Source organism: Octopus sinensis, linkage group LG3 (assembly GCF_006345805.1).
Source record: "Octopus sinensis linkage group LG3, ASM634580v1, whole genome shotgun sequence".
Lineage (NCBI taxonomy): Eukaryota > Metazoa > Mollusca > Cephalopoda > Octopoda > Octopodidae > Octopus > Octopus sinensis.
This window is the reverse complement of record NC_042999.1, coordinates 92,249,596-92,272,983: the sequence shown is the minus strand read 5'-3', so window position 1 is coordinate 92,272,983 and position 23,388 is coordinate 92,249,596. Positions and strand designations below refer to the sequence as shown.

General features: G+C 37.2%; 1 protein-coding gene across 1 annotated transcript in view; it reads left to right on the top strand.

The window, feature by feature from the left end:
* LOC118762512 (meiosis 1 arrest protein-like) overlaps positions 1 to 23,388 on the top strand; it is a 168,353-nt gene that overhangs the window by 102,250 nt on the left and 42,715 nt on the right. The window contains exons 8-9 of the mRNA XM_036501158.1: positions 1,802 to 1,881; positions 7,579 to 7,722. Coding sequence (XP_036357051.1) covers positions 1,802 to 1,881; positions 7,579 to 7,722 — 224 coding nt within the window. The remainder of the gene's footprint in view (positions 1 to 1,801; positions 1,882 to 7,578; positions 7,723 to 23,388) is intronic.

Here is a 23,388-nt window from a genome sequence, read left to right as displayed (position 1 = left end):
CATCTTCCACATACAAAAGCTAGTTTCCATGTTAACCTTCCTCTGATATTGCTGCACCTTCTATGTGTCCAAAACTTACACCAGGTGCATCTTATGGAGTTTCTATGTATGCCTTTTCTACTGATCAAGCAGTGCCATCTATTTGAAGGGATTTTTGATTTGTCCACCTTCCTACTTACTAAGACTTCGGTTTTTGCTAGGTTAACTCTAAGACCTTTCATTTCTAGATTTTGCTTCTATACCTGGAACTTTTTCTCTAGTTCTGATAGTGACTCAGCTATAAGAACAAGGTCATCAGCATTGAGGAGCTCCCAGGGGCAGCTTGTCTTAAATTCTTCTGTTATTGCCTGGAAGACTTTCATGAACAAGTGGGGCTGAGCACCGATCCTTGGTGAACCCCTATTTGTACCCTGGATTCTTTGTTGTACTTGTTGCCAACCCACACCTTACTGGTATCATCCCCGTACATAGTTTGTACAGCTCTCACCAACCACTCATCTATCCCTAGTTTCCACACTGACCGCCAGATAAGAGATCAGGCGTCCCTATCAAAGGCTTTCTCCAAGTCAACAGGCCAAGTACTGAGGTTTATCTTTGTCTATGTATTTCTTCTGCAATTGTCTTTCCAGAAATATAGCATCAGTGGTTCTTCTCCCTGACACAAAACCAAACTGCATCTTGTCTAGCTAACTCTCTCCCTAATTAGTTGGGCTGTGATTTTTGCCATGACTTTCATCACCTGATCCAACAATTTGATACCTCTGTTATTATTTCTATCTAAGACATCACCTTTACCTTTGTAGCAGTTGATTATGGTGCTGCTACACTAGTCATTGGGTATGACTCCTTTGTGAACTACCTGATTTACGATGTGGGTGACAAGACCATAACCCACACCGCTAGATATTTTAAGCATCTCAGCAGTGATTCCTAGTGGACCAGGTGCTTTCCCTGTCTTCATATCCTTAATTGCTTTATTTACCAAGGTACTCTCAATTCGGGTGGCTGGTCCCTCAATTGCGTCATCGTTAGGTAGTCTCTCATCCCCCCATTCATCCTCCACATTCAGCAGTCTTTCATAATGACATTTCCAAGCTTCTTTCTTTGCAGAATCATTAACTTCAAGTGCACCATCATCTATGACATCACAATTTTCTCTCACACACTGTCTTGCAATCCAAAACACTTCAGTTCTCTGGTCCTCTCATTGCTGGACATAGGCAAACTTCTTTTTTGCTTCTCCCTTAGTTAGATATACCTGTCCCCTAGCTTCCCTTCTGGCTGTCTCATACAGTTCTCTGCTACCCAACTCTTCCAGTCCTTCAAGACCTGTTTCTTTGCTCTAATGGTCCTGTCTACTGCATTGTCCCACCACCACATTACCCAAGGTCTGGTTGTGACTTCGCACCACCCACAGATTTGGTCTGTGGCACTCAGCAAGTTGTCCCACAGGAATTCCCAGTTGTCCTCTATATCACAAGTTTGTAGCTCATATATATAATGTATGTATGCTTAAGCAGTTACATTGTAGAAGAATCATTTTAGCCATTTAAGAACATACAAATGCTGTTATATTCACTTCTTGTTTACTTCTTGATGTTACTTTCTACTATGAAATGTGAAAAAGTTTCATTGCACTTCTATGACCTGGTCAGTTGGATACGTAACCATTAACTAGGTGATAAAAATTAAGTATCCCATTCAAAAACTTTGATATTTTAAGGTTTTAAAGTTCAAAATCAAGTATGTTGTCTCATTAATTGTTCATGTATAAATTATCTGACATAATCTTTTCTTATAGATGATATTCCTATGGTGATAAAGTGTGATGTCCTAACTAGCATCATCAATCCCATTCATATTCCATTCAGAGAACACTATGTGAGTAACTAATTTTCCATATTTATTCTCAGTTTTGTTTCTTTTTTATGATAGTAGGGTGTTAAATAGTCACATAAAATTTGATACTTGCATGAGCTGTTACAGCTGACATGTTACCTGAATAGCACTGTTGTCCATGGCTAGTAGACTAGGTAAAGAACATGTGTTTGGTAGAGTAAAGCAAGTAGAATGAGATGTCCTATTCCCTTTACTTTCTCCTGTCTTGCACATAATACACACACACACACATGCTAGTATCAAATAGTGAGAATGCATATTCAACTTCATATTGAACCAATGATTTCATATGACAAGTACCAATATTCCCAAGTGGTTTGCTTGAATAATTGTGGAGATCTCTCCTATATGATACCATTGCTTGCCTTGTTAATCCACAAGTAAAACAATATATATATTGTTTTACTTGTGGATTAACAAGTTTAAATACTTTGTGATTTGTCTCTGTGGAATACATGCATTTATGCTAAAAATTTATATGTATATATCTGGCAGACACACCAGCCAGATTGACTACATCCTTGCCAGAAAAAGGGAAAGAGGGCTGATTATAAGTGCCAAAACCTTCCCAGGCGAAGAATGTACTCCCCAACATAGATTAGTAGTTAGCGACTTCAGGATCAGAGCTAAATGGTTGCCCAGAAGAAGACCAGCTTGGAGGAGAAGGGTCTGGAAGCTTAAAGATCCTGCAAATGGACAGAGATTTAGAGACATACTACTCGAAGCCTCTGACGAAATAGAAGGGGATATAGCTTCACTTAATGTGGAAGACAACTGGAGATTCCTACGGGACAATCTGCTGACAGCCACTGACCAGATCTGTGGATGGAGCAAAGTACCATCTCGACCCAGAGTAACATGGTGGTGGAACACTGTGGTTGACAGGGCTATTAGACAAAAGAGACAGGCTTGGAAGGACTGGAAGAACGGTGGTAGCAGGGAATTGTATCAGACAGCCAAAAGGGAAGCTAGGAGACAGGTTTATTTAGCCAGAGGGGAAGCGGATAAGAAAAAATTTGCCAATGTTCTGAGCCGTGAGGATGAAAGACTTGAGGTATTTTGTGTTACAAGACAGTGTGTGAGAGAGAATCATGATGTGGTAGGAGAGAAGTGTGTTCGCATGGATGATGGTTCACTTGCGCTAAATGAGGATGCAAAGAGAGAGGTTTGGAGATGCCACTGTGAAAGGTTGCTGAATAAAGAAAATGAATGGGATAAAGAGAGTCTGCCGAATGTTGACCCAACAGAGGGACCAGCTATCCAAGTTGATAGTTCCGTGGTAGCTAAGGCAATTAGAAGCATGAAGACAGGGAAAGCCCCAGGCCCATCAGGAATTACTGCAGAGATGCTCAAAATATCTGGCAGTGTCGGCTATAACCTAGTCACCCGTATAGTCAACCAGGTGATACACGAAGGAGTCATACCCAATGACTGGTGTAGCAGCATACTAGTCAACTGCTACAAAGGTAAAGGTGATGCCCTGGATACAAATAATTACAGAGGTATCAAGCTGTTGGATCAGGTAATGAAGGTTACGGAGAGGGTCATAGCCCAACTAATTAGAGAGAGAGTTAGTTTAGATGAGATGCAGTTTGGGTTTGTCCCAGGGAAAAGCACCACTGATGCTATATTCCTGGTAAGGCAGCTGCAGGAGAAATACCTAGCCAAAGATAAGCCCCTGTACCTGGCTTTCGTTGACATGGAGAAAGCCTTTGATAGGGTCCCCCGTTCCCTCATCTGGTGGTCAATGAGGAAACTAGGGATAGATGAATGGCTGGTGAGGGCTGTGCAAGCCATGTACAGAGATGCCGTAAGTAAGGTTAGAGTTGGCAGCATGTACACAGAAGAATTCAAGGTAGAGGTTGGGGTCCACCAGGGTTCAGTACTCAGCCCCCTCCTATTTATCATAGTCCTCCAGGCAATTGTGGAGGAATTCAAGACAGGTTGCCCCTGGGAGCTCCTCTATGCTGACGACCTCGCTCTAATCGCTGAGTCACTATCAGAACTGGAGGAGAAGTTCCAGGTGTGGAAGGAGGGTTTAGAATCGAGGGGCCTTAGAGTCAACCTAGCTAAAACCAAAGTACTAATAAGTAGAAAGTTAGAAAATCCACAAATATCCTCAGGAAGATGGCCCTGCTCGATCTGTAGAAAAGGTGTAGGTAGAAACTCTATAAGATGTACCCAGTGTAAGCTATGGACACATAAGAGGTGCAGCAATGTCAAAGGTAGGCTAACTGGGAAGATAGTTTTTGTATGTGGCAGATGCTCTGGAGCATTGACCTCCGAAAATCTGCAGAAAACAACTTCCGTCACTTTCCGGGGGGAAAAACTAGAAGTAGTTGATAGCTTCCGCTATCTAGGTGACCAAGTCAGTAGTGGGGGCGGGTGCGCTGAAAGTGTAACTGCTAGAATAAGAATAGCCTGGGCAAAGTTTAGGGAGCTCTTACCTCTGCTGGTGACTAAAGGCCTCTCGCTCAGAGTAAAAGGCAGACTGTATGATGCATGTGTACGAACAGCTATGCTACATGGCAGTGAAACATGGGCCGTGACTGCTGAGGACATGCGTAAGCTTGTGAGGAACGAAGCCAGTATGCTCCGATGGATGTGTAATGTCAGTGTACTTACTCGACAGAGCGTTAGTACCTTGAGAGAAATGTTGTACCTAAGAAGCATCAGTTGTTGTGTGCAAGAGAGACGATTGCGCTGGTATGGTCATGTGGCGAGAATGGATGAAGATAGGTGTGTGAGAAAGTGCCAATCCCTAGCAGTTGAGGGAACCCGTGGAAGAGGTAGACCCAGGAAAACCTGGGACGAAGTGGTGAAGCACGACCTTTGGACGTTAGGTCTCACCATGGAAATGACTAGAGACCGAGACCTATGGAAGTATGCTGTGTGTGAGAAGACCCGGCAAGACTAGTGAAGCCATAATCCGTGGCCCCTACCTGGGACGTAGTCAGTCCACCTGTGCATACCTTCCTTCTTGTGACACTTGTGAAGACCTGTTGAGGCAAGTGAGAATCGAATCGAATCAAATCAAATCAAATCGAACCAAATCAAAATAGATGAACATCAATGGAATTTGTATCCTTGTGGTACCAGTGCCGGTGGCACATAAGAAAACCATCCGAACGTGATCGTAGCCAGTACCGCAACGACTGGCCTCCGTGCTGAGGGCACGTAACAAACACCATCCGAGCGTGGCCGTCCGCCAGCCCCGTCTGGCACCTGTGTCGGTGACACATAAGAAAACACCATCCGAGCGTGGCCGTCAGCCAGCCTCGTCTGGCACCTGTGTCGGTGGCACATAAAAAACACCATCCGAGCGTGGCCGTCTGCCAGCCTCGTCTGGCACCTGTGTCGGTGGCACATAAAATCACCCACTACACTCTCGGAGTGGTTGGCATTAGGAAGGGCATCCAGCTGTAGAAACACTGCCAGATCTGACTGGCCTGGTGCAGCCTTCGGGCTTGCCAGACCCCAGTTGAACCGTCCAACCCATGCTAGCATGGAAAGCGGACGTTAAACGATGATGATGATATAAATTTTTAGCATAAATGCATGTATTCCACAGAGACAAAACACAAAGTATTTAAACATTCTGATATTAAACACTAACAGAGTAAAAAAACCTACTCACAGACCTGACATAAAAGTACATGATAGCTTCAAGAGTAAAAAAAATATAGCATACACAATCATAAATATCATTGTCATTATCAGTTTTCTCCTACTTTCCTTGCTACCCACTCATGAACAAACTATTCATGTAAGTAGTTTGTCCATGAGCTAACAAACTAACTTGCAGGTTTCCCAAACTTAGGAGCAGAGAACATCAGTATAATCTTGAATTGCAATATCTTGATCAAAGTACTTCAAAGATCCATAATTTTACTTATAGTTTTACTCACAATGCTGTGCTATTATTAACCAGTACAGTATGTTGTAAGGTTGTTGGCTAGGCATCATCATCATCATCGTTTAGCGTCCGTTTTCCATGCTAGCATGGGTTGGACGGTTCAACTGGGGTCTGTGAAGCCGGAAGGCTTTATCAGGCCTAGTCAGATCTGGCAGTGTTTCTATGGCTGGATGCCCTTCCTAACGCCAACCACTCCATGAGTGTAGTGGGTGCTTTTTATGTGCCACCCGCACAGGTGCCAGACAGAGCTGGCAAACGGCATAAGTATAGAATATCTATAGCTACATGCTTAATGGCTATTATTTCCTTTGCTTCTGTCATTACATGTTACTTGCCTTTTCTTATATATATGTATATTTTTTTTTCTTCCATGTATCTGATTGCAAAATAAACCTGTTGCAAGTACTCTATCATAGCAGTTAGAAGGTATAACTCTAAGACCCAGTACATACAACATAACATATTTATGAATAATTTTTTTATGTGTAAACAAATGCAGTATTTCTGCAAGGGAAGATTCATATTGAATGGAGTGTATGAAGCAAGTTAATATACTAGAACTTAATATATTCAAAATTTATTTATCTAAATGCAATGTAATCTTTCCTATAATTTTTTTTTTTATGGTGGTGTTGGTGATGTTATTTTCAAGTAAACAAGACAATAAACCTATATTGTATTGACGCATTATAAGGTTTCAGTACTTAAATGAGAGATTATGACTACTTTGAATTAGTTGGTTAATATTTCACCATTATTTATTTATTATTAATTTCAACTTTTAGATTTCAAGTTACCTTCATAGTAAGTATGAGATTGTTTACATATGTGGTGGGAAAGGTGTAGCAAAAGATGTTGAGGTAGCAGGTGAAATAGGCATGGGGGCAACATCAAAGTAAAACAGTTGGAAAGCATCGGATTGTAGTTTAAATAATTTATTTAAACGACACTTGCATTTACTTGTAATACACCAAAAATCTCACTACATGACATTACCAACTTACTTCGAGCTGGCCAAAAAGAAATTAACAGGGTACATACTGTGTTGATATGATGAGGTAGAACTGGACATATTTTGAGTCTGTGTGCATTGATCATTCAGTGGTGTCTGTTTATGTTCAGCTTCTACTTCTGTGTTGGGTCGTTCATGCTGAATATCTGGTTCTTTGTTGCCTGCTCAACTGGCGAAGTTACTTGCTGGCTGTCTCGCCTCTGGCTATCTCTCTCACTCCCATCCCTTGAAGGATTGTTGTATTTATAATGGTCATGACAACTAGAAGGACAAACATACAACAGCAGAAATTCCTACCTATGTAGGTCGCCTCCTGTCCACTTAAACCTTAAATGACACAGCTGAGGTCGTAGGCCAAAGGTAAAAACCATCCATCACTTCTTGACAGGAAAAAGAAATTTCTTTCTTGCCTGTTTGACCAGTGGTGGATCAGATGAGCGAGAATCCTTAGATTCAGTTTTGAATCTCAGCTCAGAAAAAGAAAGTGTTAGTTTTTACACATATATCTGGTTTATTAAAATACATACATATATATGCACATACATATATTCATATATACATATATACATACATGCACACACATGCATTCATACATATATACGTACATACACACACATATCATATGAAGTTAATAATTAAGTTTATGTTTGTATCTTAGAATATATTTCTACAGCTTAATTACATTGATTTTGTTTTATTAATAATTCCTTTGGTTTTTGTCTTATCAATATTTATGAAAACACAAATGCAGCTCCTCTGTATGGAAAACACAAGTGGCAAGCCTTTGCTGTCCCCAGGATCAAATTTATCTCGAACAACACATCCTTTGATCATAGTTTGCATCAAGCAAGTATTACCATCCTCAGCTTTATGTGAATCTCTCATATTTGGAATGGTAAGATTGGAAAATTATTCTTCAGTGTATCTTAATTTCTGTAACTATTGCTGCTGATAATGTTGATGGTTTTACTATTTTTATAAGGGTGATGGATAGCAGGATCAGTAAATCATCGAACAAAATACTTCGCTATAATCAATTACATCCTTTACATTCTCGCTTTGAATCACACTAGTTGACTTTGACAATCATCACTGCCAGTCAAGCAATGTAGTTAATGTAATCATATGTGCTCTAAACAAAAATATGTGACATAATATAACTATTCTAAATCATTATTATGATAATTAGGTGTGCACTAGATGATGAATTTGACAGTGTCGGACAAAGTGCCTTGAGGTACTTAGTTTTACTGAATTAAATTCTTACTGGTGTTAACTTTAACATCTTTTCAGGAACAGTAAAACATTTGCCAAACCTCAACTCAAAATGCCAGTGATAAAGATCATTATTCTTGTTATTAGAAGGGATAAAGATTTGCAGAAATGAGGAAGCTATAGATTAAATATCTTTGTATCTTCTGCTTGGAAATTATTTGAAAAGTTAACTTTATCATTCATCCTTTCATCAATAAGTGTTATTTAGTATGTTGATGTAATTGACTATTCTTAACATGAAAAGTGATCCAATCAATATTGGTGGTGGCAGCAGCAATGGCATTGTAGTTGTTGTTGTTGGTGGTGGTGTTGGTTGTTATTGTTGTCATTGTTATCATCATCATTATTTAATTTTGCCCTCTATATTCTGAATTCAAATCCTGCTGAGGTAGGCTTTGATTTTTATCTATCTGAGAACTATGAAATTAGTGCCTCAGCTTACCTTATTTAATATGTTTAAAAAAATAAAGAAAGTAAAAGTAAAATTGATAATATCACTGTCACATATGTTGGTGGAAACAAGTGTGAATCTCATTCTGTGAATATAAGCATATACCAGCAAAATTCTCTGCATTTGGTAAAATTAAATGTGGGAAAAATAACTTTTAGTTAGTAGGTAAATCTACAGAATAGTTTGAGGAGCAAGTTTTTACAAAATTGGCATAGAAATACTACTTATGATCAATGTAACTCAACAATGTTAATGTTGAAATGTACGTTGTACTGGCAGTCAAAGAAGAGTTCTTGAATTGATGTGAAAAAGCCAAAATAAGGAAGTGTTCTCATACTGATATATTGGGTTGTCTGGAAAGTTCATGCTAATTTATAGTAGCTTACCTTTCGACTTATTTTAGAATATAGTTGAGTCCATAAAATAGGAAATGACTATACCTCCATTTAGAGCACAGTTTAAGCTATTTTTTCGTAGAAGAAGGTTTATGCTCCTATAACCTGTGTTAATTCTGTAACCTTTTAAAATGGAAGATAAGAAAGTTCATTTTCGGCACTTGATACTTTGGTAACCATACAAAAATTGCTGCAGCTCGGCTGAGATGTGTTACCCCACCCACCCACCATATTCACCAGATATTGCTCCTTCAGATTTCCATTTATTCAGATATCTGTAGAATAGTCTTAATGGTAAAAATTTCAATTCCTTGGATGATGTAAAAAGATACCTTGGTGAACTCTTTGCCATGAAATCACCTCAATTCTGGGAAGTGGGCATTTTCAAGTTAAAGGAAAGATGGAGATGCATTGTGCAACAAAATGGTTCGTATTTGGTTGATTAAAAATGTAATGGCAAGAATTTATTGACCTTTTCCTTTCTTTTAAAAATTGGCACCAACTTTCCGGACAACCCAATTATATGATAGATCATTCTCTGAAATGTTGAGAAAGTTTGATGCATTAATGAAATTTAATTAAAACATAGATGTGAGTGCCATTGTTGCTGAATAATCATGGCTTGCTCAGGATGGATATGATGAGTGTTGAAGCTCCAGGATTATTTGGAAGGTTAGGGCTTTTATAGCTAATATTCTTCTCAAAATAAATACAAATCTGTTATTTTGAGGCAAAGCCATTGTAATGAAAAACTAAGGAAAAGATCTTTTAGAAAAAGTTCCTTCTGGTGAATGTAAATGGACCTCTCCTTTATAAGTGAAAAACGAACATTGAATGTTGTGCATACTCTTTTACTCTCTTACTTGTTTCAATCATTTGACTGTGGCCATGATGGAGCACTGCCTTTCGTCGAGCAAATCAACCCCAGGAATTATTTTTTGTAAGCCTAGTATTTATTCTATCGGTCTCTTTTGCCGAACTGCTAAGTTACAGGGAGGTAAACACACCACCATTGGTTGTCAAGCGATGTTGGTGGGACAAACACAGACATACAAACATACACACACACACACACATATACACACATACACATATACGACGAGCTTCTTTCAGTTTCCGTCTACCAAATTCACTCACAAGGCATTGGTCGGCCCAAGGCTATAGTAGAAGACACTTGCCCAAGGTGCCACACAGTGGGAATGAACCCAGAAGCATGTGGCCACTCCTGTGCCTACAGAAATTGGAAAAAACTGTGTGAAACATAATCTGATGTGCAAAAGTAACTTTCTCAAAGATTAATGTGCAGGTATACTTAGAGGGTTCCTGAACATGAATGTTATTAATTGAAGTATGCAGGAGAGATGACAATCCTTGTTACATGTACAGATAATAAGTAAAAAAAATGGTGTATACTGACAGAAGAATAAACTCACAGCAGGGAAACATGAAGGTATTCAACAAAGAAAAGGTCAGATCAGATCTCAAGATGGCAACCTCACAAACAAGATGGCAAAAGAATTTTATGAGGGTGATATATTGTATGACAGAGCTGTCTTTCATATGCAAGTATGAGAGAATCAATGATTTAAAATGAGAACAATGGTAACAACAATGGCAATGCTGGTAATGTTGAAGAAATACAAATGTTATTGAATTTTAGTTATACCCTCACAATAGAGTTATCATTTTCCATGTGACTTGAATGAAGTTTGTGCGATTGTAATATTCTTTCAAATAATCTCTTATGGAGAATTTTTCACATGATTAGATGATTATCAATAGAATGAGTATTTTAGACTTATAAAGGCAAATACACATGCAATTCATATCATTATAAGGATATATATATATATAGGATGTATTGTGTAATTGTGAATTATATACAAACATATGTGTATATACATACATTATATATACACATACACACCAACACTAGACTTAATCTGGTTTAACACCACCATCTAGTATCTTGGGTATCTTTAGTGGAGTCTCTATTGCAAGCATTTGGAGTGGAGAGACAGGCAGGTCTCCAGCTTGAGGATAGTCTCCTCTCTCCCTACCCCATTAATCTCAGAAGCCTTGTAAAGGGTCATGGCCACTGCTTTGCTCCTGACTAAGAGATAAACACACACATGTACACACGAAAATGCACACACACACACACACACGCATTTACCACAAAACAAGCACCCAATTCATTCTTTAAAGTGGTTGGCGTTAAGAATGGCATTGGGCTATAGAATTCATATCAGAACAGAGGCATTGGAAGAGGCGGGGATGTCAACTGAACCAATTGGACCATGTTGAATTACTCAACTCATTCCAGGATGGAAAGTGGACATAAACCGAAAATGATTTTATACAAATATGTGTATGTATATATATATATATAAATACATACATACACATATGTATATATATATATATATATATATATATATATATATCTACAGGGTGTCCCAAAAAAATGTACTCACTCTTTGACTTCCCAGTACTCATGCATTTTGTGTTCAAGTAGATGTTTATTGATATACATACAATCCTAAAAAAGTTAAATTAAATTCAGGAAAATAAATTGTTGTAGAAACGATTATTTATTGTCATTTAGAATTATTTAATGTTCTCTCTCATTCCTGCGTGTTTGCAAATGTTCAAACTGCCTTCCTTTATTTTCCAAACAAAGCTGATAATGTCCAACGGTGGATTTGACAACATTGCCAAACATTTCATTTGGAGTTGCAAGACATTCTATTCGATTTTCATTTTTCAGACCATGAATTGTCACTGGTTCTGCAGTGTAAACCTTATCTTTAAGATGTCCCTATAAAAAAAAAAAATCCATTGGTGTGAGGTCTGGGGAACGTGCAGGAAATTCAACGCTACCTCTCCTCCCAATCCATTTGTTTGGATTTGTTGCATTGAGGTAAGCCCGTACATCATCTGTCAAAGAGTGAGTACATCTTTTTGCGACACCCTGTGAATATATATATACATATATATATATATATATATATATATATGTATAAAAGTAACAGAAAATAGAGAAATATTGATCAACAACAATTGACTTACATCAATTATTATTTTTTAATTCAATACAAATAGACTGTATCCCATCTTACAGCTGTTTTTGCTTCCAGTGTTATATAGTATTACAATTGATATTCTAAAAATAATATTCATCATATTTGATTCCTGATAAACTCATGTTTATTTTTTGTCATTACCTGTAATCTATGAGTATAATATGCTTGCATATGTATGTCCAGGGTTAACATAGGTAATTATACTGGTAGTATAATGGATACTTTTATCCCTTAGATGGTTATTCCAACCTCTAACTCTACTAATCTTATATATATATATATTATATATATATATATATATATATATATATATATAATCACACACACACACAGAAAGAGAGAAAGAGAGCACATTGAATGAAGTTCTTTGCCACTCTGAAAAGCTTGAAGTAATGAAGAATTTGTCAACTTCAAAGTAACACATACTGTGGTGGCCATAATATAAGGGTCAGTATGAACAAGTGTATTGAAATAGTTATTACAGAAGATTAACAAAACGTTGGGACTAGATATTTTACACATATTTAGATATATCTAATATTTATCTTTCGTAAAAATTTCAACTGAATGGAATAAATGTTTTGTAAAGTATGAGGAGATAAACAATCTTCCAAATTGTAGTGGCCAAAAGTTAAGGGTCACTTAGAAAAATTTAACTACTAATTAAAATATTTCTTATTTAGAAGACTGTTAATGGGCTAACAGTTACTTTTTAGATCTTACATTACTGAAACATTTAACTGTCAACATGGTGGCTTGTGAGAGATGACTGCTGTCCTGGGATGAAAAACAAAGGATTGTGTGCCTTCACCAAGAAGGCAAGTCAAATTCTGCGATAGCAACTATTGTAGGAAGGTCTAGAAGTTGTGCAATGAATTGTAGCTCATTTTAAGTTATCAGGATTGACAGATGCTAAACCCAAAACTGGAAGACCTTCTAAAACTTCACCAATACAGGATTATATTATGGTTAGAATGTCATTGAAAGATATGTTTGAGAGTGCTGCTGAGATATCCCATGAGCTTAGCTCCACTTCCAATGTCAACATATCGTGCAAAACATTTTCTCGGAGGTTATGAGATTCTGGGTTGCTTGCTTGGGCACTGGCAAAGAAACCTCTAATCTCCAAGAAGAATCAAAAAGCCTGTTTTTGTTTCACTCATGAACATGTCATTTGGACAGAAGAACAGTGGTTGCAGGTTCATTTTAGCGATGAATCAAAGTTTAATCTAATTGGTTCCGATGGCTGGATGTAAATCCGATGAAGAAGTGGCAAAAGATTATCTCGTGCATGTGTGAAGAAGACAGTGAAATATGGAGGAGGCAGCATAATGGTATGAGGAGTGATCTCTGCTGCTGGTATTGGTTCACTTATTCGCCTACAAGGGACTTTCAATGCTGAAATCTACAAGCAGATTTTTGGACAACATGCCCTTCCACATCTCCGATCCTTGTCAGTTCGACTTCCTATCTTTGTGCAGGTCAACACTCCCTGTTACACTGTGAAGAAAGTCAAAGATTTTTTTGAGTGATGAAGGGGTTGATCTCATCGACTGGCCACCTCTAAGTCCCGATCTCAACCCTATAGAAAACGTTTGGAAGATTATTGGAAATGGGGTGCGAAAGAGAAATCCAAAGAATCCAGATGAACTCTGGGGATTATTGGAAAACGAATAGAACAATATTACTCCATCATTTTGCAAGAAATTTATTCAGTCCTGTGGTAACAGATGTCAGGAGGTCATTGATAGTAAAGGGAGGTTCACAAAATATTAGCAGTAAGGGTTTTTATTCTTGTTCCATTTATCATTACTCTTCTAAGTGACTCTTAACTTTCGGTCATTGCAGTTTGGAAGATTATTTGTTTATTTCCTCGTAATATTTATTCCATTCACTTGAAATTTTCATGAAAGATAGGTATCAGAAATATCTAAATATGTGTAAAATATCTAGTCTCAGCATTTTGTTAATCTTCTATAATAAATATTTCAGTACACATGTTCTTACTGACCCTTATATTATGGTCACTACTGTATATTCTTTTATTCTTTTATTTGTTTCAGTCATTTGACTGTGGCTATGTTGGAGCACCGCCTTTAGTTGAACAAATCAACCCCAGGACTTGTTCTTTGTAATCCTGTTACTTATTCTATCGGTCTCTTTTGCTGAACCACTAAGTTATGGTCACGTGAACACACCACCATTGGTTGTCAAGTGATGGGGGACAAACATGCACACACACACACACACATGACAGGCTTCTTTCAGTTTCCGTCTACCAAATCCACTCAGAAAGCTTGGGTCAGCCCAAGGCTATAGTAGAAGACACTTGGCCAAGGTTCTACACAGTGGGACCATGTGGTTGCTAAGCAAGCTACTTACCACACAGCCGCTACTGTGCCATATATATAAATATATATGTATGTTTATGTTCTTACCTAATTTCTCTTTCCTGTTCTATGTGTATATATATATATACTAGCAGCATAGCCCGGCGTTGCCCGGGTATGTAAGAGCTCCTAGTAGGCAACGACTAATCCCAATCTAGTTCTTTCCCTCTAGGGAACGAAGGTGCATGTGTAGGTTGCAACGTCTTCTCTTCACTCGAACACTTCTATGTATATGATGTTCCTAGCTGGCTCCCAACAGAAAATGTGTTGCATATAAAAAGCTTAGATTCTCGACCCCATGTCGAATTTATCAATTTTTTTTCAAAACTGGGGGAACTTTTCAAAATTTCCGCTGCGTTAGTTTTGAATTATGACATTGGGCTATGTGTGTGTCAAGTTTCATCAGAATCGGTTGAAAGCCGTGGTCAGGGTGAGGGTACAACCTGACAGACACACAGACACACAGACAGACAAACTGCCGTTTATATATAGAGAGATATATGTATAACTTATAAAATAAGGGCAAAAGAAAAATTCTAATGCCAAATATGCCGAAAAAAAGACAAAATTGTCAATAACCATTATAATTTATGCATCTTGAAACCGATAGAAATTTCTAAAAATCCGTTATTACCGTATTGGTCCCAATTTCGGGGTTAATTCATAAGAATTTTCCCCTCTTCAGGGTATGAGTAAGTATTTAATTTATGTCTTTCGTATTTATTGCTGAAGAGGGGAAAATTCTTATGAATTAACCCCGAAATTGGAACCAATACGGTAATAACGGATTTTTTAGAAATTTCTATCGGCTTGTTTCGAGACGCATAAATTATAATGGTTATTGACAATTTTGTCTATTTTTCGGCATATTTGGCATTGGACTTTTTCTTTTGCCCTTATTTTATAAGTTATTTATACATTTAACTTTTAAAGGTATTTTTTGATATGCTGGCGATTGATAACATTTTTTTTAGAAAAGATTTTATCCTACATTAGTTATATATATGTATATATATATATATATATATATATATATTTGGCATTAGGAAGGGCATCCAGCTGTAGAAACACTGCCAGATCTGACTGGCCTGGTGCAGCCTTCGGGCTCCCCAGACCCCAGTTGAACCGTCCAACCCATGCTAGCATGGAAAGCGGACGTTAAATGATGATGATGATATACATATATATAACTAATGTAGGATAAAATTTTTTCTAAAAAAAATTTTATCAATCGCCAGCATATCAAAAAATACCTTTAAAAGTTAAATGTATAAATAACTTATAAAATAAGGGCAAAAGAAAAAGTCCAATGCCAAATATGCCGAAAAATAGACAAAATTGTCAATAACTATTATAATTTATGCGTCTCGAAACAAGCCGATAGAAATTTCTAAAAAAACCATAATTACCGTATTGGTTCCAATTTCAGGGTTAATTCATAAGAATTATGTGTGTGTGTGTGTGTGTGTATGTATGTGTACATATATAGCATGTAGTTAAAGAGAAGTGTTTCAAATGTATAAAATCTATGAGTGTTGATTGATGAAAAGACTCAGGACATGTGTATAGAATCTAATGTTAAATTTGGCTTTAAACTCATGATTTGAATAAGCCACCACCAGCAAAACTTTGAAGTTGCTGTCAACTAATCAACATTATGCATAGAAACTCCTTTATCTGTCATTGACCTATGCATATGCACCATACTGCCTTTAATTAATAAACGAGCTGCTATTTTAATGTAAATTCGACAATGATATCAATGCTGATAATCCCTTATCTGAAATTTATTTGAACCAAAAGTGTTGCAGATTTCAGATGCTTGCACATTTTCAATTATTTTTATATTTGCATCAGAAAAATGTAGCTGCTTAGGGATGGGACCCAAGTCTAAGCACAGTGTCCATTTATGTTTCATATATGTATAAGACACCATCATCATTGTTTAACATCTACTTTCCATACTACTATGGGTTGGACGATTTGACTGAGGACTTGCAAGCCAGAAGGCTCCAATCTGGTCTGATAAGGTTACTACAGCTTGATGCCCTTCCTAATGCCAACCACTTCAAGAGTGTAGAGGGTGCTTTTTATGTGCCACTGGCACAAGGGCCTGTCAGGCAGCACTGGCAGTGACCATGCTTGAATGGTGCTTTTTATGTACCACCAGCATGGGAGCCAGTCAACTGGCACTGGCATTGACCATGTTCAAATGGTGCAGTTTACGTGCTAGTGGCACAGGAGCCAGTGTGGAGAGACTGGCATCAGCCACACTCAAATGGTGCTTTTTACATGCCACCAGCACGGGTACCAGTCATGTGGTACTGGCATTGGCCGCAACAATGATTTTACTTGACTCAACAGGTCTTCTCAAGCATAGTTTATTGTCCAATGGCCTGGTTATGCGACACTGGCATAAACCACGGCTATGATTTCCCTTGGCTTGCTGGATCTTCTCAAACATAGCATATCACCAAAGGTCTTGGTCATTTGTCATTGCCTTCGTGAGGCCTGATGTTCAAATGTCATGCTTCACCACCTCATCCCAGGTCTTCATGTGTCTACCTCTTCCACAGGTTCCCCCCACTGTTATGATGTGACACTTTTTCACACAGCTGTCCTCATCCATTTGCAACACATGATCATACCAGCACAGCAGTCTCTCTTGCACACCACATCTGATGCTTCTTTTGTTCAACTTTTCTCTCAGGGTGCTTACACTCTGTTGTGTATGCATGCTGACATTACACATCCAGCAGAGTATACTGGCTTCATTTCTAGCAAGCTTATGCATGTCCTCAGCAGTCACAGCCCATGTTTCACTGCCATGGATTTTTTTACACAAGTTATAAATAATTATCATTACAAATTTTTCCTTTATTGGAAAAAATTTGGCTTACAGCTGTTTCCAGTAGTCATGATAGGTTCATTACTGAAAGGTTTCTCAATTGGCCTATTGATCAGTTGAGAAAAGTTGAATGACCTAAGAAATTAATGCTGGTTTCATCAAAGCCAATTCTGGTTATAACAAAGCAGAACACATTCCTTCAGTGTTCTGCTTTGTTGCAATCAGAAATAGCTCTGACGAAAGCAGCACTAATTTTTTAGGTCATTCAACTTTTCTCAACTGATCAATAGACCAATTGAGAAACCTATCAGTAACATACTTATAACGACTAGTGGAAAGAGTTGTAAGCCAAATTTACTGCAATAAAGGAAAAATATTTAATGACCATTATTTATACCTTGTCTTGTATATTACTCTGTGTAAAAACCAGTTTGACTGGAACACAACCATGGTTTTACAATATAGGATGGTGATGAACTATAACCTCAGACCCTGCTATAAGAATGCTTGGAGTTCTTCACTAATCTAAACAATACTGTTAGCCTAGTGTGCCTACAGAGAGCTTATGAAGTATTTTGCTCAGATTAATAATCCCTTACCAGTAATTCTGTGTCTCTCTCATTTATATATATATATATATATATATATATATATATATATATATATATATATGAGAGAGAGAGAGTGTCAACGATTATTGAAGAGATTACAAGAAGCAATGAATATTTTAGAAAAAATAAACAAGTAGAAATTGAATCAGTAATTGTGTAATCAATAAGGCATTGAAACAGAATGACTCCCCCTAGACATAATAATATTTACCATATATACTTGTGTAAAAGTTGAATTTTTTAGACCATTTTTTAAGATAAATTTATGGGGTCGACTATTACATGGATACTACTTTGAAGGGGTTGAAATTCAAGCTAGAATCTGAAGTACTGCATCAACAGCAAGCAAATAAAAACAAAAACACAATGAATTACAGTAACATTACCAAGTAAACAACATGTGTATGATGCATGTGTTTATTCTGCTTGAAGATGTGTGTGAGCTTGTAGCATATCCTGGGTATACATTTTAGTAATGGTGATGTAGCACCCATCAACAAATGTGTAGTACTTGCTATTATGCTATTAAATGGTGTTTTACTATAAATACCAAGCATTCCATTGTAAGCATTAAACATTTTCCCTATAGAGCAGGCTATAGTAAGGTAGCCACACAATTTTGTAGCAGTGTTATTTCTATGTACAGGATAATACAGCACTTTGACACACAAATGTTGTCCTGTTATTCGTGAAATACTAGGATTGACTTTTATATGAGGTCTATGAAAAGTTCCCAATTTTTGGGGCCTAAAATAGGACAGCAACTTTTACATGAGTTTGACTATTACTCAAGTATATACAGTGTATATATATATATATATAATGTGTATGTATATAAAACTTACATGTTTCGACCAAAGATTGGTCCAGGCCATGTCTAACTTAATAGCACCAGCTGATAGGATTATCTAAATCCTTTTTAAGTCAAGTTTTGTTTATGGTCCATTCAAGTAGTGAGTTGTATCTAAGTATGGGTGGCTTATCTGGTATTCCTTGAAGAAATCTATCCAGACTCCATTTAAAGGTGATGAGATCCTTTTCCTCTTTAATCAGTTTTTGGACAATGTTAAACAGGGCAGGGCCTGTTGAGGAAAAGAAATTATGTCGCAGTGTACCTATATGTTGTGATCCTGAATTGGGCAGGGGACATATGACCTGTAGTCACAGCCTTAGATGAATCTTGAAACTAATGTTCAGGTCATTTGGGCAATGCTGGCGGTATATTCTCCACATCGTACAAATGATGTACCACTCGCGGTGCCGCTGGAGAGAGTAGAGTTTCAAGGCTTTAAGGCAGTCCCAATAATCGAGATCAGTCATGCCTTCAATTCGTTTATTCTCTAGACTGGAAGGTTCTTAAGATCCAGGAGCTCATCCTACGAGCTATATCGACCTTATTGTTGATGTGGGCACTCCAACTGAGATTGCTATCAACAATTACGCCCAGGTCTCTGATATTATTAGATGCCATGAGTGGTTCCCCAGAAGGAAGAGAGTATGGCTGTTTTAGTATAGACTTTCTTCCAAAATGCATCAGCTCAAATTTTCCCTCGTTCAGTTGCATTTTGTTTTTGTCTGCCCATTGACTCACAGCATATAGATCAGACTGGATTTGCATTCAATCTTCTTCTTCATTGATGATTTTCTGGAGCTTAGTGTCATCAGCAAATATTTTTACTTTGCATTGATTTACGACACTGGAAAGGACATTTATGTAAATTATAAAGAGGATCAGGCCCAAGACAGTCCTCTGAGGGACACCACTGGTGACTTTTGCTGAGCTTGAGTGGATCCATTAACCACAATGTCTTGTGTTCTATTCGCCAGGAAATACTTAATCCAGTGTAGAAGTTTTCCAAGGATTCCAACATTTGCCAATTTTGAGAGTAAGATATTATGGTCAACCCTGTCAAATGCTTTACTGAAGTCAAGATATATAACGTCAGAGTTCAAACCTGTTCCCAAGGCTTTAAGTATATCTTCAATGTGGTGTAAGAGCTGTGTTAGACAGTCCCTGCCACAGTGAAAGCCATGCTGATTTGCATTTTGGAGTTTGTGGGTCTCCAAGAAGTCAGCTATCCTTGATCTTACCACTCTTTCAAAGGTGGGAGGTGAGTGAGATTGGGCGTTAGTTGACTGCAAGGGATCTGTTTCCCTTTTTGAAAACCAGGATGACAGACTGGGATAGGAGCCGTTTCGGTATATAACCTGAGTCTTTCTCTAGAGGTTGGTCAGAGGGACTGCAAGTTGGTGTCTACATTCCTTCAGGAGACTAGCGGGGAATCTATCAGGACCTACAGCAGAATAGTATTTGACCTTATTTATTGCTGCTTTGATGTCTGAGGCAGTGATGGTTATGTCCAAGATTTTATGTTGGGAATCAACTTCGTTCGCTTCTCTTACGTCAATATCAGTGGGATTACTAAAGACAGGGCAGTATTGTTTCTGCAGTATTTCTGCCATTTCTTTAGCATCATGTTGGGGAATGCCATTATCATCGATCAATAGCCCAATGGGTGAGACAGCGGTTCTATACTTATTTGTATAAGAGTAGAACACTATTGGATTCTGTTTGATGTTTTTGATTACCTACTGTTCCTCTGCAGCTCTTTAATTTTCAATGGAGGTTTTCATGTCGGTCTGCAGATGAAATTTTCCAACTCTAGCCTTTTCATTGTTGTTGAATGTGGGTGTTGTATGTGGGAGTATTTTAATTAGTTGATTTTTAAAATTAAATCTTTTGATGTGCCTGATGAGTGTTTTTTTTTCTCTCTAGGGAGCCAGTTTCTGTTTGTATTAGTGGATTTTGTAGGAGCATGTTTTGAGCATGTATAGGTGACAATATTCTCAAAGTGTTGCCATGCACTCTCAATGTGAGTGGAACTGAGTGTGAAGGACTACTTGATGAAGGACAGATCCTTTCTGATTGCTCCCCAGTCTGCTTTGTGGAAGTTTATGTTGTCAAATGAGTGCTAATGCTTTTTCAGCTTTTCTCTGCTTTTAAGCCATCTTAAACTTTTGTCCTGAAATTAATCAGTTTGGTAATGTATTGTTATTTCAATAACAGTACATTACCAAATTGTTGTTTTAATAACTGTTATTCTAAACATAGTAAATTACTAAACATAACAGTATTAGTATTGTTGCCTTTGTGTCAAAGTAGCGAACCATTAATTAATAAGAGTTAACAGGACAAAACTGTTGCCAGTTAGAAACACTTCTCTAGATATACCCAAGAATAGGTTGAGCTTCTAAGGCACCGAGATGTAAGGTGCATCTAGTCTCTTACATTTCAGCATATGAATAAAGGGGTAATCTATGTCTTCAAGCTAGAGCTGACTTAGCAAAACTAATGACATATTTGTAATCATTGCCTCAAATATATCCATGAATAGATGTAACTTCTAAGGCACCAAAATGTGGGTTTTCTTTTATTCTTTTACTTGTTTCAGTCATTTGACTGGCCATGATAGAGTACCACCTTTAGTTGAACAAATTGACCCCAGGACTTATTCTTTGTAAGCCTAGTACTTATTCTATTGGTCTCTCTTACTGAACCACTACGTTATGAAGACGTAAACGCACCAACACCAGTTGTCAAGTGATGGTGGTGGGACAAACACAGACACACAAATACATACATGTATATATATATATATATATATATATATACACACAACGGGCTTCTTTCAGTTTCCGTCTACCAAATCCATTCATGAGGCTTTGGTTGGCCCGGTGCCACGTAGTGGGACTAGGGAGTTGTCATAGAGCAAAAAATTGGTGTAATAGGCAGACTAGTGTGAGTTTTGACTTCAATACTGTTAACTTAGTTGCAAATAAGTCTTAGATATATCATCAAAAGTTGTATTATCCAATGTTATTTAAGTGGAACAATACACTAATCCCCCTCTTCCTCTCTCTCATGCACACAGACATAATTGACATAGGCAAAAGTTACCCAGATGGAAGAATGCAAGCCAAAATAATATTTTTCCAAATATTTATGGAATGATTATTATATTTGTCAATGAAAATTTTAGATTTGAAAGATAACTGAAGACAGATGTATCCTACTCTAACTGATAACATTTTAGAAAAAAACAAATTTAGCATATTCTTTTCTTTTTTTAATTTACGTCGATTCTATTCACTACCTTATGTGAGCATAATGTAGCCAGCATACTTTCATTCTGAAATTTCTATCTAGTTTAAGCTACTTAAAATGATATTAGCTTTGTTGCTGGTGTTTGCAATTTAAATTTAGGGATCATCAACAATTCTCTTTAATACAATCTTTATCTGAAAGATCCAAATATTCTTACAGTTGCAGATAATTTTTATATTTTTCTTGAATTAATACACACTGATATATGCAAACATGTGTATACACATTCATAAGCACATCTACACACATCCTAATCATTTTTATATATTTGTGTTTTAATTTTAGAAGGATTTTATATTCATAATATCTTTTATATTTGGTTTTATATTCATTTTTTTATTCATTACAAAACATTTAAAGCACTAATAAATGCATAACATATATGTATGCATATGCACACTTACATATAAATGACACTTGTGTATTCTAATACACACGTAAGCACAAACACATGCACACACATGCACTTGCACACTATATAAGATTGAATTTATTAAACTTCATAGATCAATGTTTCTCATAACCTGCTATGTATTTTTTCTTTGTTTTCTTCTACAACCTTATCTTTTGTACATTTTGTACGTGTCATTTATATGCTTATAGGTGTGCTTATGTAAATTTGTGCATGTGTGTGTTTTTTGTTTGTATGTGTGTGTTGTGTATGTGTGTGTTGGTATAAATATTTTTAATGGATTTTCCTGAGGATTCAGTTGTTCAATTAACTGAATAATCTGTTCCTGAATTAATACTTTCCAATACCTAAAGCCATCTACCATCTTCTGCAATCATTTTGACCACTGTCCAGTTGTGCATCAAGCTCATGTGGTGTAACATGTCTGTCCATGTGAAGTATATCAGTCACTCACTAATGATTTGTGTCAGTGTAAGCAATTGAGAATCCCCATTACATGGTTTGTCTTTAATGCTGGTTTTCCCTTTGAACTCTAGCCATCTGTGCACATTGTCCTTGTCAATGATGTCTCCCTGCAAACAACCTATAATTCTCTGTGGATGTTGAACAACAAAGACTCCTTCCTTTGTTAAGAACTCAGTAATCACATGCTGTTTGGAACCTAGTATTTACTGCAATGAAAAAGAACTGGAAGAAGGGTTACTGTGAAGGAAAAGTTATGTGAATTAATAGAGGAGTCATACACACAGCTGAATTATTTTTGGTACAGTTCTTATATATACATAAATGTACATACATACAATTTATCTATACAAGCAGAAAGACCACCCTCTGGGCAGTTTTCTGCTAGCCACTTGATAATATTTTCATATTTGATTCCCATTTCTAATAACTTTTTGTTGAATTGCAAACTTCTAATGTGATATTT